Below are 15,020 nucleotides of genomic sequence, written 5' to 3'. Positions count from 1 at the left end.
TTCGTAGCGAACACCTGTTTTGCAGGACAGTCGTCCGGCATTCTCGCAACATGTCCCGCCCAGCGTATCTGGCCAGCTTTCACCACCTTTGGATACTGGGTTCGCCGTAGAGTCGCGCGAGCTCGTGATTCATCCTTCGCCTCCACACTCCGTTCTCCTGTATGCCGCCAAAGATGGTTCTTAACACTCGTTGCTCGAATACTCCGAGTGTACGCAAATCCTCCTCGAGCAATATCCATGTCTCGTGCTCGTAGAGAACAACCGGTCTAATAAGCGTCATATACAGGTTACACTTCGTGCGAGGGCTAAGTCTTCTCGACCGCAGTTGCTTGTGGAGTCCATAGTACTACGCCTCCGGATCTCACGGCTGGTGTCATTGTCTGCGGTCACCAGTAAGCCGAGATAGACAAAGTCTTCGACTATCTCCAGCTCGTCGCCGTCGATCGTGACCTTGTTATTACTGGACAAGCGGGTTCGGTCGGTCTCGGATCCGCAGGCCAGCATGTACTTCGTCTTGGACGTATTAATCATCAACCCAATCCTTCCTGCTTCGTGTTTCAGTTGGCGGTAGATCTCCTCCACCGCCGCAGATGATCTGCCGACTATATCAATGTCATCGGCAAAGCAGATGAGTTGACTGGATCTGTTGAAAATCGTGCCCCGCATTTCGCCCACCGCTCGTCGAATAACACCTTCTAGCGCCACGTTGAACATCATGCAGGATAGACCATCACCTTGTCGAAGCCCCCTGCGCGATTCGAATGAACTCGACAATTCACCCGAAATCCGCACACAGCACTGCGTTCCATCCATCGTCGCCTTGATCAGTTTGATCAGCTTCCCGGAAAAGCCGTTCTTTTCCATGATTTTCCATAGCTCGTAACGGTCGATCGTGTCGTATGCAGCTTTGAAGTCGATGAATAGATGGTGCGTAGGGACTTGGTGTTCACGGCATTTTTGGAGGATTTGCCGTAATGTGAAGATTTGGTCCGTCGTTGACCGTCCCTCCATGATGCCGGCCTGATGACTTCCTACGAATCTGTTTGCTTGTGGCGTGAGGCGGCGGAGTAGGATTCGGGACAACACTTTGTAGGTGGCATTGAGGACAGTGATCGCTCGGTAGTTCTCACAGTCCAATTTGTCACCCTTCTTGTAGATGGGGCATATTACCCCCTCCTTCCACTCCTCCGGTAGCTGTTCTATGTCCCAGATCCGGACTATCAACCGGTGTAGGCAATCGGCCAACTTGTCCGGGCCCATTTTGATGAGTTCAGCTGCGATGCCATCCCTCCCAGCCGACTTGTTTCTATTCAGCTGGCGAATGGCTTCCTTTACTTCACTCATCGTTGGGAGTGGCTCTTCTTCGTCGTTGGCTACGCCGGCGATGTACCTTCCCCCACCGTCTTGATCTCCTGCATGTGCGCCGTTCAGGTGTTCATCGAAGTGCTGCTTCCACCTTTTGATCACCTCACGATTGTCCGTCAGGATACTCCCGTCCTTATCCCGGCACATTTCGGCTTGCGGCACGAAGCCTTTGCGGGATGCGTTGAGTTTCTGATAGAACTTTCGTGTTTCTGGGGAACGATGCAGCTGCTCCAGCTCCTCGAGCTCCTCCTCCTCCAGGCGGCGCTTTTTCTCCTGGAAAAGTCGGACTCGCTGCCTCTTCCGCTGTCGGCGATTTTCCACATTTCGACGGGTGCCTCTTTGCTCTACTGCCGCCCGCGCGGCATTTTCTTCGTCCATCACTCTCCTACACTCCTCGTCGAACCAGTCGTTCCGTCGAGATCGCTCCACATAACCGATGACGTTCTCCGCAGCACTGTTGATGGCTGTTTTGATGGTATCCCAACAGTCCTCGAGAGGGGCTTCGTCAAGCTCGCCCTCTGCCGGCAGCGCTGCTTCGACCGATTGCGCGTAGTCTGCCGCGACCTCAGGTTGCTTCAGTCGCGCGATATTTAACCGAGGAGGGCGCCGGTTTCGCGTGTTGTTCACTACGGAGAGTTTTGGGCGCATCTTCACCATCACCAGATAATGGTCCGACTCGATGTTGGCGCCCCGACAGGATCTGACGTCGATGATGTCCGAGAAGTGCCGGCTGTCGATCAAAACATGGTCGATCTGTGATTGAGTTTGGTACGGTGATCTCCAGGTGTACTTGTGTGGGAGGCGGTGCTGGAAAAAGGTACTACGTACGGCCATTCGTTTGGAGGCGGCGAAATCTATCAGTCTGAGGCCGTTTTCGTTGGTCAGCTGGTGCGCACTGAACCTTCCAATTGTCGGTTTGAATTCCTCCTCCTGGCCGACCTGAGCATTGAAATCCCCGATGACGATTTTGATATCATGTTTTGGGCAACGGTCGTATTCACGCTCCAGCTGCGCGTAAAATTCGTCTTTGTCGTCACCGGTACTTCCGAGGTGAGGGCTGTGCACGTTGATGATGCTGATGTTGAAGAACCGGCCCTTGATTCTCAACCGGCACATTCGTAAGTTGATCGGCCACCACCCGATCACGCGCTTTTGCATCTTTCCCATCACTATAAAAGCTGTTCCAAGCTCGTGTGTGTTGCCGCAGCTCTGGTAGATGACACGACCATCTGGGTACGTTCGTACCGTGGAATAAATAACATAAATTTTGGATTTCTAACAATCATTCAAAGTTGGTAATGTTAAATGATTTTCCTTAAGTGAAATGTGAAATATACACTCATTTCTTCATGACTTTTCAAAGAAACTTATACTGTTTTCATCACAGAAAACTATTACAGAATTTCTAAGTAAAATCACAGAATGTCATAGTTTTATTTTGCAAAAACACAGAATTTCATTCATAGCGTGCTTTCATGCTCTGTTTGGGACATTATAATTATTTTCTAACTTCTCTTACTGCTTTGCCGTCTTGGACAAAGTTGTAGCCAGAGAATTCTCCAGTAAGCTCCATATGTATATTGGAATTTTATTTGCATTGCGTGAGAACAAAATATTCTAAAAAAAAGTGACATCCTCCAAACAAATTTTTGCGTGTTTCCATACAAAATTTTAAATCAAAACCTGGGTTCCTAAATTTGAATATCTGCCAAAATTCTGTAGTTCGTTTTGATCACTTGGTTTTTGAGAACAGTTGCAATTGTAAGGGTGCATTCATAGATAACTTTTCTGAAGACTTGTAGTTCAATGAATGACATAAACTGAATAAAAATGCAGAATAACATAAGAATGCTACAAAACGTGATGTAAACACTAAAACATCAAGTGCAACTTGTCATCGTTTAGTTAGTGCAACAACAGCAAAAGCCAGCCATCAAAATGTAGATATGTATTCAGAATCGGTCTTCAAAATTCTGATTGAACCATTCGTAGAAGATAGTTCGAGGAGAGTTTGTGTTTTTTTTTGTGGCAACTTTTCGGATTTCATGTTGTGTCATCATCAAGGCAAGACCATGCGGGGATTTTCCAATCAACTGTGTCGTTTGCGACTATCTGTTTGTTCTATTTGTTGGTATCTATGAAGGCATCTCTAGGAAGCTTGTGGATGGGTATTCTTTTTCAATTTTTGTAAGGATTTTTCCGTAAAAAACCGTGTCTGTTTGTTAGTGTGATTTAGAAGTAAAGTTGGAAACACTACTTTCAAAGGCAAGGCGTGTGGGCTTCGTTTTCGGAATTAGAAAATAAGATTGAAAAAGGTTTTTTAAAGTAGAAAATAGGGATGCAGGGCATCTTTAAAACGCTACTATGGATTCTAACTACCGGGGAACATGAATAAATTGAAAATTTGTAACTCGAAACTGAAGAGAGCGGGCCAAATAGCCAAAAGAAAAGTATCAAATAAGTTATAGTTTTTGGTTTTGATTCCAACGGAAGAGCATGGCGTGAAGTTGCAATTCTGTACTCTAAAAGTTTGTTGTTGAAAGGCGAAAAGGCGTGAAAAAGGGTTGCGATCCGGATTCGCGGATCCGGGATCGCACACGGATTTCTACGTACCCTCATACCCTGCATACGGGACATGGCACGAAGCGGTCTCAGCGCTCTGAGAGTTCGCATTGTTTTGAATGCTTGAATACCACCAGCCCCACAAAGTGAAGCAACGAAGTTGATTAAGGACACCTAGATAGTGAGAGAGAATTAAAGAGAGAGAGAAAGATGGAGAAAGGGAAAGCAAGAAAGACATCCAGCCAGGCAGGATGTCGGATTGTATAACCCTTGGGCGTTACCGTGTGTGATGTGTATAAAAAGAACGAGCGAAAGATGAGAGAACGGGAAAGAGCGATAGCGATTCGTAACGATTGAGGGTTCTCCATTTTCCGAAGGGGTCAGGACAAACGAGCGAATCGGAGGGTCCAAAGTTTTCGGGATTTATCTCTTGAGGGACAGGGATATTTGAGGCGATACTTTGTTATGTATATGTCTGTTGAGCGAGCAGGATAAATATATGAGTCAGGTTTTCTTGTTTATGGGTAAAAGCATGGTTCGAAATAATGGGCGAGGCCTGTGGAATTTGTTTAAAGAAAATGCAGAATTTCGTTGATGAGATGAATACCGCCCCTAATTTAGTGGTCTGAAAGAATGACACAGTAATAAATTTTATATTTTCTTCACAACAACTTTTGCATTTGAACACTGGAAATTTGAAAAGAGTAATTCTTTTTCTCATTTTAAATAGAATGTTTGTAGGTTTCACATTTTTGCTATATTTAAACACAAGCTAGTTCATCGAAAATTTTAAAAATATTTACAAAAACTTTAAATTTAAATAAAATTATAATTAAAAAAAATAAAACAATTTAAAGTTGACACCGATTTGCACACAAACACAGATTTTGTTAGGTTTTATTTTAGCTTTATCGCAGCATGGCTGTAGAGAGCCCATCGAGCAGTAGTTTTTGTTTGTACAATCAAGATTTTTAGGAGCACCATTTTTGGATACAGCGCGCAACACACTCACACCGAGATAGATTAGTGTAGTAGCTTAGCTTTGGAACACGACGGTTATGGAAAGGAAAAAAAGGTTAGATTAGCACAGAAGAGCACAATGCTATTTTTTTTCGTAGAGTAGGATTATTTTTCACCATCATTGCTTTGAGACGCTTAATGTAGAGTTTTTTTTTATAATGAAATAAATTAAACCAAAAACAGAAAGATGGAAACTTTCACGGCTTAGAGACCACACGAAGTTACGTCGAGAAGGAAGACCACACAACGAGGATGGCGTTTGGCTCATAACTTCTGAGTGGCATCATACGAACACTTAATACAAAACACCCACACACAGGTAAAAGATACGCACACCGAATTGAGTATGAGTATGCTGCTGATTGATCATCGATACAGAATCAACATTGAAACAAAAACACGTGCGCACATGTGTGAATTTGTTTCGAAAATGTTCGATGGATTGCCAACAGTTAAATAGTTTGTTACTGTTCTTCTACACTTTTTTTTATTTTCATTCAACGTTGTGAGGAGGGACGGACGACGAGCACGCATTTCGGGTTTTACTTACTCTCATACCCTCCCAGCGCGAAACGGCACGCAGAGGGCGCAGGGCTCGCAGGGTACGCATCGAGCGGAATGCCGGAATGTTTCCCGCCCCGACCCAGATGGCGGTCAGATTGATCAACGATAGCTGATGGGTGGTGACGGTGATGGTGTGGTTTCAGGTTTTTTAAATGGTTTTTAAATTAATAAGAAAAAATATATGTAAATTAGAAACATAACTTTAACATAATGCTGAAATAAATTTGAAAAACACAAATTGATAATATTATTTTTTGTTTTGTTTCATTGAAGGTATCGTGATACTCATTCCGTACTGATAACTGATAACATTCGGTTCTTTCTTCCTCTGAATGTCATTAAATGCGAAAAAGTAGATGTTTGCTGAGACTTCGCAAACAAAAATTTACCCTTGAGTATGGGGTGTATATTAACTTCTTTAAAACAAAATGTAAAAGATGTGTAGGAAGGTTGAGTTTCTACACTTGAAAACCGGTCTAAGTTTTGTGGAAGGATGGCGTACATCCAGTCACGAAAATCCTCAAATATGCAACACTACTGTAGTGTAACATTTCCCACTATCAACTATCGATGGACCTGGCCGGCGTCGTTATTGATTGAAAATTTCTGGTTACCTGGTCCTACGTTTGGTTTATTATAAAATGTTGAACATATCGCATCAATATCAAAGTGCAACCACTATTGTAGTATCGAGAAAACGAACAGTTTCTTGTAAAATTAAGTGGCTGATAGAAATGACGTTTTCCAGCGTGTAAGAAGGAGAACGGAGAATAAAAAACACCTCTGTGAGATTTTTTGTTTGTAGAGCACCGGGGTGAAAACACACAAATGAACGTTTCGGGCGAGTGTTTAGCTTCCTAACTATTAGTAAACGCTATCAGCCAGGCCATCGGCCATCGATGTCGCACTCCATGGTGAAAACATTTTTTTTCACTGTACTAGTGGTGTAGCATAAAATCTCCGCGATGCGTTTCAGACTTCAGATAATCTCTACCAAGAATAGAAAATCGAGCTCAAAGTTGATTCTCGTGGAGAAATTGCACGCCTGGTGGCCGGAGAAGAGAAGATTTTTAAGAATTCTGCTTTTGCTAATGGTTGAAACAAGAATGATCTTTATATTTAATTGTCCTACGTTGGTATGAAGCGTTGCTCGGATCCCGATATATGTAATCTGCTCGCTAAGAAAATCTCTAGTATTTTTACTACTGGGGTAATCTCTGCCGATCGTATAGCTAACGCTCCTTGGAACGTCCCTTTCTTAAACTCATCTTTGGCGGTTGCCAAAATGAAAAACTGCTCGCCACATTTCTGAAACGCTTTATGCCTCATTTATTGTCTTTAATTAAACGAATATTTCAAGCTTCGCTGGACAGAGCTGTTTACCCTTCGCTGTGAAACAATGCTTATATATTTCCTGTTCACAAGGGATTGATTGATCGATTGTTTGATTAGAGAGACTTTAAACTTAAAAGTTCCACAGGGGAGCCATGTAGGACCGATTGTGTTCATCATTTATTTTAATGACGCTCTTCTATAGCTTGATGGATCAAAACTTGCATACGCTGATGATCTGAAATTGTTCAACGCAATCAAAGGCCCCGAAGACAATGCTTCACTACAACGATAATACGACCTTTTCGCTATCTGGTGCAACAACAAATGCCTGGCGTTGAACCGCAATAAATGTTCCCTTATAATTTTTTCGGGCAAACGGTATCCCATTTTTGACAATTATTACCTTTCGGACCAACTAATTGCTCGTGTGAACCACATCAAAAATTAAGGTGTGATTTTTGATCGAAAACTTGACTTCCAGACGAGTACAAACATAAAGTGGATAAAGCTTCTCGATGTTTGGGCTTTATTTTCCGCGTGACGAATGAATTCAGAGACGTATACTAGATACTTGAAAAGTCTCTACTGTAGCCTCGTTCGCTTTATCCTGGAATATGCATCGGCAGTTTGGAGCCCCTTCTATCAGAAAGGCGCTGATCGGATCGAAGCATTACAACGACGTGGCCTCATTTGCCTAGACACTTAACAAGCCTTGTTTGTCTTTGATATTTTGACATCGAACATTGGCTGTCTTTCGCTTTTGGAATCAATCATCATTAGTGTCCGACCTCAAGGACTACGGAACCGGAATTTACAGCTCTACACTTCATCAAAACAACTACGGGGCAAATAGTGCATTGATCGGCGTGATTAGGATGTTCAATCGTTACTCTGAACACTTTGATTTCGATTTCTACTTGTATTGCTCTACTGATGCATGCCAAAACAGCAACTACCTAGACTGTTTGCCTTCCTATAACATTAATTAGCCCTCACCATGCTTCTCTGAACAAGATGTTTACGTAAAGTTGTCCGCTGTTGACCCAACTAAATGTTCAGATCCTGACTGCATACCGCCATCTATTTTAAAATATTGTGCTGCATCTAGCTGGTCCGAATTGCAGTATTCTAAATCGGTCACTAAATGAACGATCGTTCCCTAGCGCATGGGAAATCGCAGCTATCTCTCCAATATTCATATCGGGAAATGCGCACAACGTCGAAAATTACCGTACTATCTTAATTTTGAATTCTATCTCCAAAGTATACGAGGCTTTGATGCAAGAAAATCTGGTCGCCTTCGTTAAACCCTTCATATCCGAATCACAACATGGCTTTGTGAAGAAAAGGTCGACTGTTAGCAACTTGATGTGTTACGTAAGCTCAATCAGCAATAGCTTAGAAAAAGGTTGTTAAGTAGACACGATTCATATCGATTTTGAAAAAGCTTATCAGAAAGATGGACAGACTTGGTTTTCAAACTTGGTCGCTCGAGTGGATCAAGTCGTATCTCACAAATCGCTGCGCTTTAACGAAAACAAATAGATCACGATCTGGTATATTCGAAACCCGATCAGGAGAACCCCAAGGAAGCAACCTAGGACCGCTACTATTCATTATATTGGTGAATGATCTCTGTGAAACACTCCACTCTGACAAGCTCCTCTATGCTGACGATCTGAAGCTTTTTAGGAGGATTCAAACTAGCATAGACCGTAGGGCACTGCAAGTTGATATTACAGGCGGGATGCAGGCTAATGAAAAAAAATACAAGGTAGTGAATTTTACCCGCTTACAAAACCGCCTATCTGTAAGTTATCTGGAAAACGTTAAGTCCAGATAAGATCTCGGAGTATCTAAAGGTTGACAACAGGCTCATATTTGCTGAACACATTGCAATTACTTCTGCGGAAGGTTTTTCTGCATTAGGATTTCTGCGTTGAAATACCGAGGATTTTGACGACATCAAAATGCTGTTCACCGCGCATCAGTATGAAGCATTATGGAATACGCTGCTCAGATATGGACTCCTTTTCGGAGCACACAGTGTTAACGCCTTGAACGAGTTCAACGTAGCTTTATTAGGTATGCTTTACGATGCTTTCCTTGGACGGAAGCGCTTCGTCTTTAGTTGTACGAACTTCAGCAAATTCTTATTTATGACAACCTGACTTACTGCGTGGACTCCTCTTACATACTCCAGCATGTCAATTTATACGTATCCACGAAAACAATCCGACAACGCCAGTTTCTCTGGATACCTTACCACCGTACTGCGTATGGTCGAAACCACCCGATCGACAAATGCTGTGAACGTTTGAATGTAGTGTACCATCTGTTTGATTCCAATGTGTGCGAACGTAAATTTAAACCAGACATAAGTAGATCAACTTATTTTTTAGATATTGTCTGTTATGCATGGCGAAAATGAGCGAATTATTTGATTTTTCGGGGTTTTCGGGAAATATAAATGCCATGTATCAGACGCGTTTGAGGTTTCCAAATCGAAACTTTCACTGCTCTGATCCCGTAGTTTTAAATTGGTGGTAAATCTCAGGTTATCCTAGTTTTAGGTGGAGAGCAAACTTGGGGCAATTAGAGGTGGAATAGGGACTAGGGGATGGTAAAGCCTGAGCCTCACTCACTTAGTTAAAGACGTGTGAAGTGACCACTTATTCGTTTTAAAATGATCAGCGGATCAGAGTGCGTTTTGAAGACTTAAATTCCTGAATGTGGAAGTTGAAGGTGATAAAGTGTTTCCGGTTTTGTGGCTAACGATTTTGGTAAAATTTGTGACATTTGATTCGACAGTTGGAACCACGTATCTTCCGAGATGCGCCACGCTGGTTTCGTCGAGCATTAGATTCGACCGCATCCGAAAGAGCTCAAACCGGACCCGAACGACAGATCACACCAATCAACTTACGACCTGCATTTCTATACCGAACTTCGAAGAAGTAGATCAACACCGTTACTTAACCCAAATTGTTTGCCAGAGCGCTACGTATTCGGATTTATGCAATGGCTGTTTCTATCAACAAACATTTCTAGTCCTTGCAGAATTTAACACGCATCCGCATCGACTCTAACATAATCAGTGCATTCCAAATAGTAGGATCTTCAAGCTTTTGAAAAACGTATTTCCAACCCAGTGAAATGCCGCAGGAGCGTTTCCAAGGCCAAACGGTATTTTAATAAACTATGCTCGAAAAAGAAGTTGGTAAGGCTTCCCAGTAGCCTTAAAAGTTGAATACAGACTATGTTACATCTGTTTCACTTGAAAAGGGAGGAATGTTATTTAGACGTAAAAATAGACAAATTTGATGAAAAATAAACATTTTGCAGTAAAATGGTAGAGGCGAACCTTCAGGTTGCCCAACAAATTACAGAGGTGTTTGCATGTACATCATCTTTGAATGGCATACAACTTTTCAGAATCTAATATCCACTCAACCATTGTAGGACTTCAAAGTAGAATGCGTTCAATCTCAAGATTCAAGCTTCGAATTACAGGCAGTATTACTCACGTAGTAACTGCCGTGGGTACACCGTATTCGTAGGTAATATAACTCTTGATTGACGTTTTCGTTAGAAATCATCCGAGTCGTAGCGTAAAGTTCCAGGCGTGTGCTGTGACAGGCGTTATTCAAGAATAAGCAACATCTGTTTGGCACACGATGGGCAGATGATGGGCTTGAGTCATTACGTTGAGTGGTCGTATATTGATCCATTAGAGTAGATACCAGATCCCGAATGATCAAGAGGAGAAGTATGAGTTAACGCTTGAGGTGGTTTTGTCTATGGGTATTGTCGTTATACGCACTGGTATAACCTCATTTATGAGCTTCGTATGAACTTTGAAGATTAGTGTCATTGTGGTTCAGAGTACCCAGATGATCTTTAGGGCGTTAAGGTTAGACGCAGGTATACCTTGAGCCAATGTGTTGTACCAACGGTAACGGATCTGTCAATTCTGTCGAAATCTTGTGCGTGTAGTAATTTAGAGCTCCAATAAAATGCTTTGGTTTGCCTTTAGTTATCCTCCTGCTTTAACCACTACGACAACCCACACCCAACTCAACCATCTACCAGAGAAGTTCGGAACTTCACCAACAGAGTACCGCTACCAGTAGGACCTCAAAAATGGCGTACCTCAAGCACTTCGCCAACCCACACCCTAACTACGAGAGAAGTTCGGAAATTCACCTACAGAAGGCTGCTACCATAAGGACCTGAAAGATGGCATATTGTGGAACATGATGGGGCGAAATAGGGATGACGTCACGGGTTACCGTACGCGCCTGAGAGGTCAACATCCGCATTGAGACAGCTCATTCTGGTTCGCCATTGCTGAAGTCAACACATCGAATTTTGGTGAGGACGTTTAATTCAAGTGGTCTGTAAGCAAAGTCCAGAACCATAGTTAAGACTCCTTGAGCCTGTCAAAACCCAGACATCCAGGTAACCCCAAAAACTGAACCTGTAGCCAGCGTAGGCATTCACCCTAATAACCACTATAAAAACTCCCCATCATGTTCCCAGGACCCCGTAGTTTATACTTCAAACTTTAAGCTTGCCGTCACCGTTAGGCCTACATCTGTAGCGCACAGATCCCAAGGTCAATGGGGGAAATTGTTCCGAGGCCAGAACCAGTAGATGATCTAGACACCCAAGCATTTCACGCGGTCCACCTACGGCATTGATTCAACGCTGGAAGTTTCGCTCGTCAAGTCGCCACCATGGAATTTGTTACATTATATTGGTTCGCGTTAGCTTTAGTCGACCTTGAGGCGTTGTTCGAGGGGTTTCTGCATAGTTGAACAGCTAACCGATCCGTTTGTTACAGTGTACCAATGAACTCATTTTAAGCGGATTTGTGCCAACGTAAGAACTTAACTGCACAATTAACACACGACGTATTACAGGACACGACACTTGACGTTCTTACAAACGGAAAAAGGATTCAAAATTACCTTTTTTGTCGACCGGTTTCGGGCTCGATGTTGCCCATCTACAGGACGATGTCCGACTGATCACACGAAGAAATTACTAGCAGGATCATACTACGAGTGTCGTAGTATTCGTCGAAAGAAGGTTCCTTTATGAGATTTTCCTTTTGGTGAAGGTGAAAAGCGGCGACATAATTGGTGGGTCATCTTCGTTCATTAGCGGTTTTTCGGAAGTACTAATAAACATCGACTCCCAAGCGTTCAAATGTGAGGCTTTTCTTACGCATTTCCTATAGATCACTTTTTCCCAGTTTATGGAGTGGTCCATTTCCGTTGCGTGGGCGGCTACGCTGGATTCATTGACCCTGTTGTTGTCTACAGCATTCCGATGTTCTTTAAGTCGAACTTTAAATTTGCGACGAGTTTGGCCAATGTAAACAGCTGGGCAACTCTCACAGGGAATTTCATAGATTCCGGATCTCTCATCCTGCGGGATCTTATCCTTCAAGGAGACCAACCGATCCTTAAGTGTGTTGCCGCTCTTGTATGCTGTTTTCAGACCGTGTTGAGAAAGGATTTTTGTTATCCCATTAGTTAGTTTCGGGTGGAACGGCAGGCTAACTCTGTAGGGCTCTTCTTTCTCTGGCCTGAAAGTGGTAGCATCACTTCGGTACTTTTTTCGGGCATGTTTTCGGAGAATTTTGAGTACAAATTCGTTGTCAAAACCGTTCAAAAAACCTGCCTCAAGGATTTTATGTTTTTCTTCTTCAAAATCTTCCTTTTCCATGGGGATATTGTACAGGCGGTGCGCCATGGAATGGAAGGCGGCTTGTTTTTGGGCACCGAAGTGGTTGGAATCTGCTGTTATGTATCGGTCGGTTGAGGTTGGTTTTCGATAAATTCCAAATTTGATGGTGTTGTCCTCTTTCCTTGAGATTAGGAGATCAAGGAAAGGGAGTTTTCCCTCAACTTCTTTTTCTACTGTAAATTTTATCGACCTGTGTTTGGAGTTTAGAAGCTCTAATGTCTGTGTGAGATAACGCTCCTTTACCGAGGCAAGGATGTCATCGACGTAGCGCCACCAGACACGTGGGAAAAGTCTTTCACTTTTCTCCAAATCTGCTTCCAAGTCGCTCATAAAAACTTCAGCCAAAAGTGGGGATAGTTTGCTGCCCATGCTGAGGCCAAAGGTTTGTTTAAAAAACTTACCCCGAAATATGAAGAAGTTTTGCTTCATGCATACTTCTGCAACTGCCAGGTAGGCATCTATTTCGTTGGGAGGCACCCGGCGGCGTTCCAAGTGCCCCCGTAAGCTGTTGAGGGCGTCCGAAGTTGGTACACTGGGGAAAAGTGCGGAGACATCGAAAGAAACTAATATTTCGCCTCGACGCACTTTAAATCCTTTTAGGCGCTCGACCAGTTCCACTGAATTTTTTACACTCTTACCATGCTTCACAGGGTACTTTTTCATTTCTTCAACCAACCATGCTGCCATTTTTTCCGTAGGTGTATTTATATTTGAAGAGATGGGTCTCATAGCTATCGGGTTTTTATGGATTTTCGGCAAGCAATAGAGAGAAGCGACTTTCGGGTTCGGAACAAGAAATTTTCTTTCTAATTTGGTATCCCCCATCAGGAGGGCGACTTTCTGTCTTACGGCGTTAGCTTCCTCTATCATCGAGACATGATAGTCAATGGCCCATATGAAGAATTTATTTTCAAAAATGGTAAACCAAAAGATCCACTCAATACGATGATAGAGGAAGCTAACGCCGTAAGACAGAAAGTCGCCCTCCTGATGGGGGATACCAAATTAGAAAGAAAATTTCTTGTTCCGAACCCGAAAGTCGCTTCTCTCTATTGCTTGCCGAAAATCCATAAAAACCCGATAGCTATGAGACCCATCTCTTCAAATATAAATACACCTACGGAAAAAATGGCAGCATGGTTGGTTGAAGAAATGAAAAAGTACCCTGTGAAGCATGGTAAGAGTGTAAAAAATTCAGTGGAACTGGTCGAGCGCCTAAAAGGATTTAAAGTGCGTCGAGGCGAAATATTAGTTTCTTTCGATGTCTCCGCACTTTTCCCCAGTGTACCAACTTCGGACGCCCTCAACAGCTTACGGGGGCATTGGAACGCCGCCGGGTGCCTCCCAACGAAATAGATGCCTACCTGGCAGTTGCAGAAGTATGCATGAAGCAAAACTTCTTCATGTTTCGGGGTAAGTTTTTTAAACAAACCTTTGGCCTCAGCATGGGCAGCAAACTATCCCCACTTTTGGCTGAAGTTTTTATGAGCGACTTGGAAGCAGATTTGGAGAAAAGTGAAAGACTTTTCCCACGTGTCTGGTGGCGCTACGTCGATGACATCCTTGCCTCGGTAAAGGAGCGTTATCTCACACAGACATTAGAGCTTCTAAACTCCAAACACAGGTCGATAAAATTTACAGTAGAAAAAGAAGTTGAGGGAAAACTCCCTTTCCTTGATCTCCTAATCTCAAGGAAAGAGGACAACACCATCAAATTTGGAATTTATCGAAAACCAACCTCAACCGACCGATACATAACAGCAGATTCCAACCACTTCGGTGCCCAAAAACAAGCCGCCTTCCATTCCATGGCGCACCGCCTGTACAATATCCCCATGGAAAAGGAAGATTTTGAAGAAGAAAAACATAAAATCCTTGAGGCAGGTTTTTTGAACGGTTTTGACAACGAATTTGTACTCAAAATTCTCCGAAAACATGCCCGAAAAAAGTACCGAAGTGATGCTACCACTTTCAGGCCAGAGAAAGAAGAGCCCTACAGAGTTAGCCTGCCGTTCCACCCGAAACTAACTAATGGGATAACAAAAATCCTTTCTCAACACGGTCTGAAAACAGCATACAAGAGCGGCAACACACTTAAGGATCGGTTGGTCTCCTTGAAGGATAAGATCCCGCAGGATGAGAGATCCGGAATCTATGAAATTCCCTGTGAGAGTTGCCCAGCTGTTTACATTGGCCAAACTCGTCGCAAATTTAAAGTTCGACTTAAAGAACATCGGAATGCTGTAGACAACAACAGGGTCAATGAATCCAGCGTAGCCGCCCACGCAACGGAAATGGACCACTCCATAAACTGGGAAAAAGTGATCTATAGGAAATGCGTAAGAAAAGCCTCACATTTGAACGCTTGGGAGTCGATGTTTATTAGTACTTCCGAAAAACCGCTAATGAACGAAGAT

The 15,020-nt window shown here is 43.2% G+C and overlaps 1 protein-coding gene across 32 annotated transcripts in view; it reads right to left on the bottom strand.

Annotated features, from left to right (window-relative positions):
- LOC129741722 (sodium channel protein para) overlaps window positions 1-15,020 on the bottom strand; it is a 344,044-nt gene that overhangs the window by 32,206 nt on the left and 296,818 nt on the right. For 24 of the 32 annotated variants that reach the window (XM_055733471.1, XM_055733484.1, XM_055733474.1 and 21 more), the window contains one exon: window positions 3,979-4,101. In XM_055733471.1, coding sequence (XP_055589446.1) covers window positions 3,979-4,101 — 123 coding nt within the window. Of the gene's footprint in view, window positions 1-3,978; window positions 4,102-5,497; window positions 5,621-15,020 lie in introns of all 32 variants that reach the window. The other 8 variants (XM_055733497.1, XM_055733500.1, XM_055733470.1 and 5 more) reach the window with 1 other exon arrangement.

The sequence above is a fragment of the Uranotaenia lowii genome, chromosome 2, assembly GCF_029784155.1.
Source record: "Uranotaenia lowii strain MFRU-FL chromosome 2, ASM2978415v1, whole genome shotgun sequence".
Classification (NCBI taxonomy): Eukaryota; Metazoa; Arthropoda; class Insecta; order Diptera; family Culicidae; genus Uranotaenia; species Uranotaenia lowii.
The sequence above is the reverse complement of the archived record's forward strand: the minus strand, read 5'-3'. Positions and strand labels throughout refer to the sequence as shown.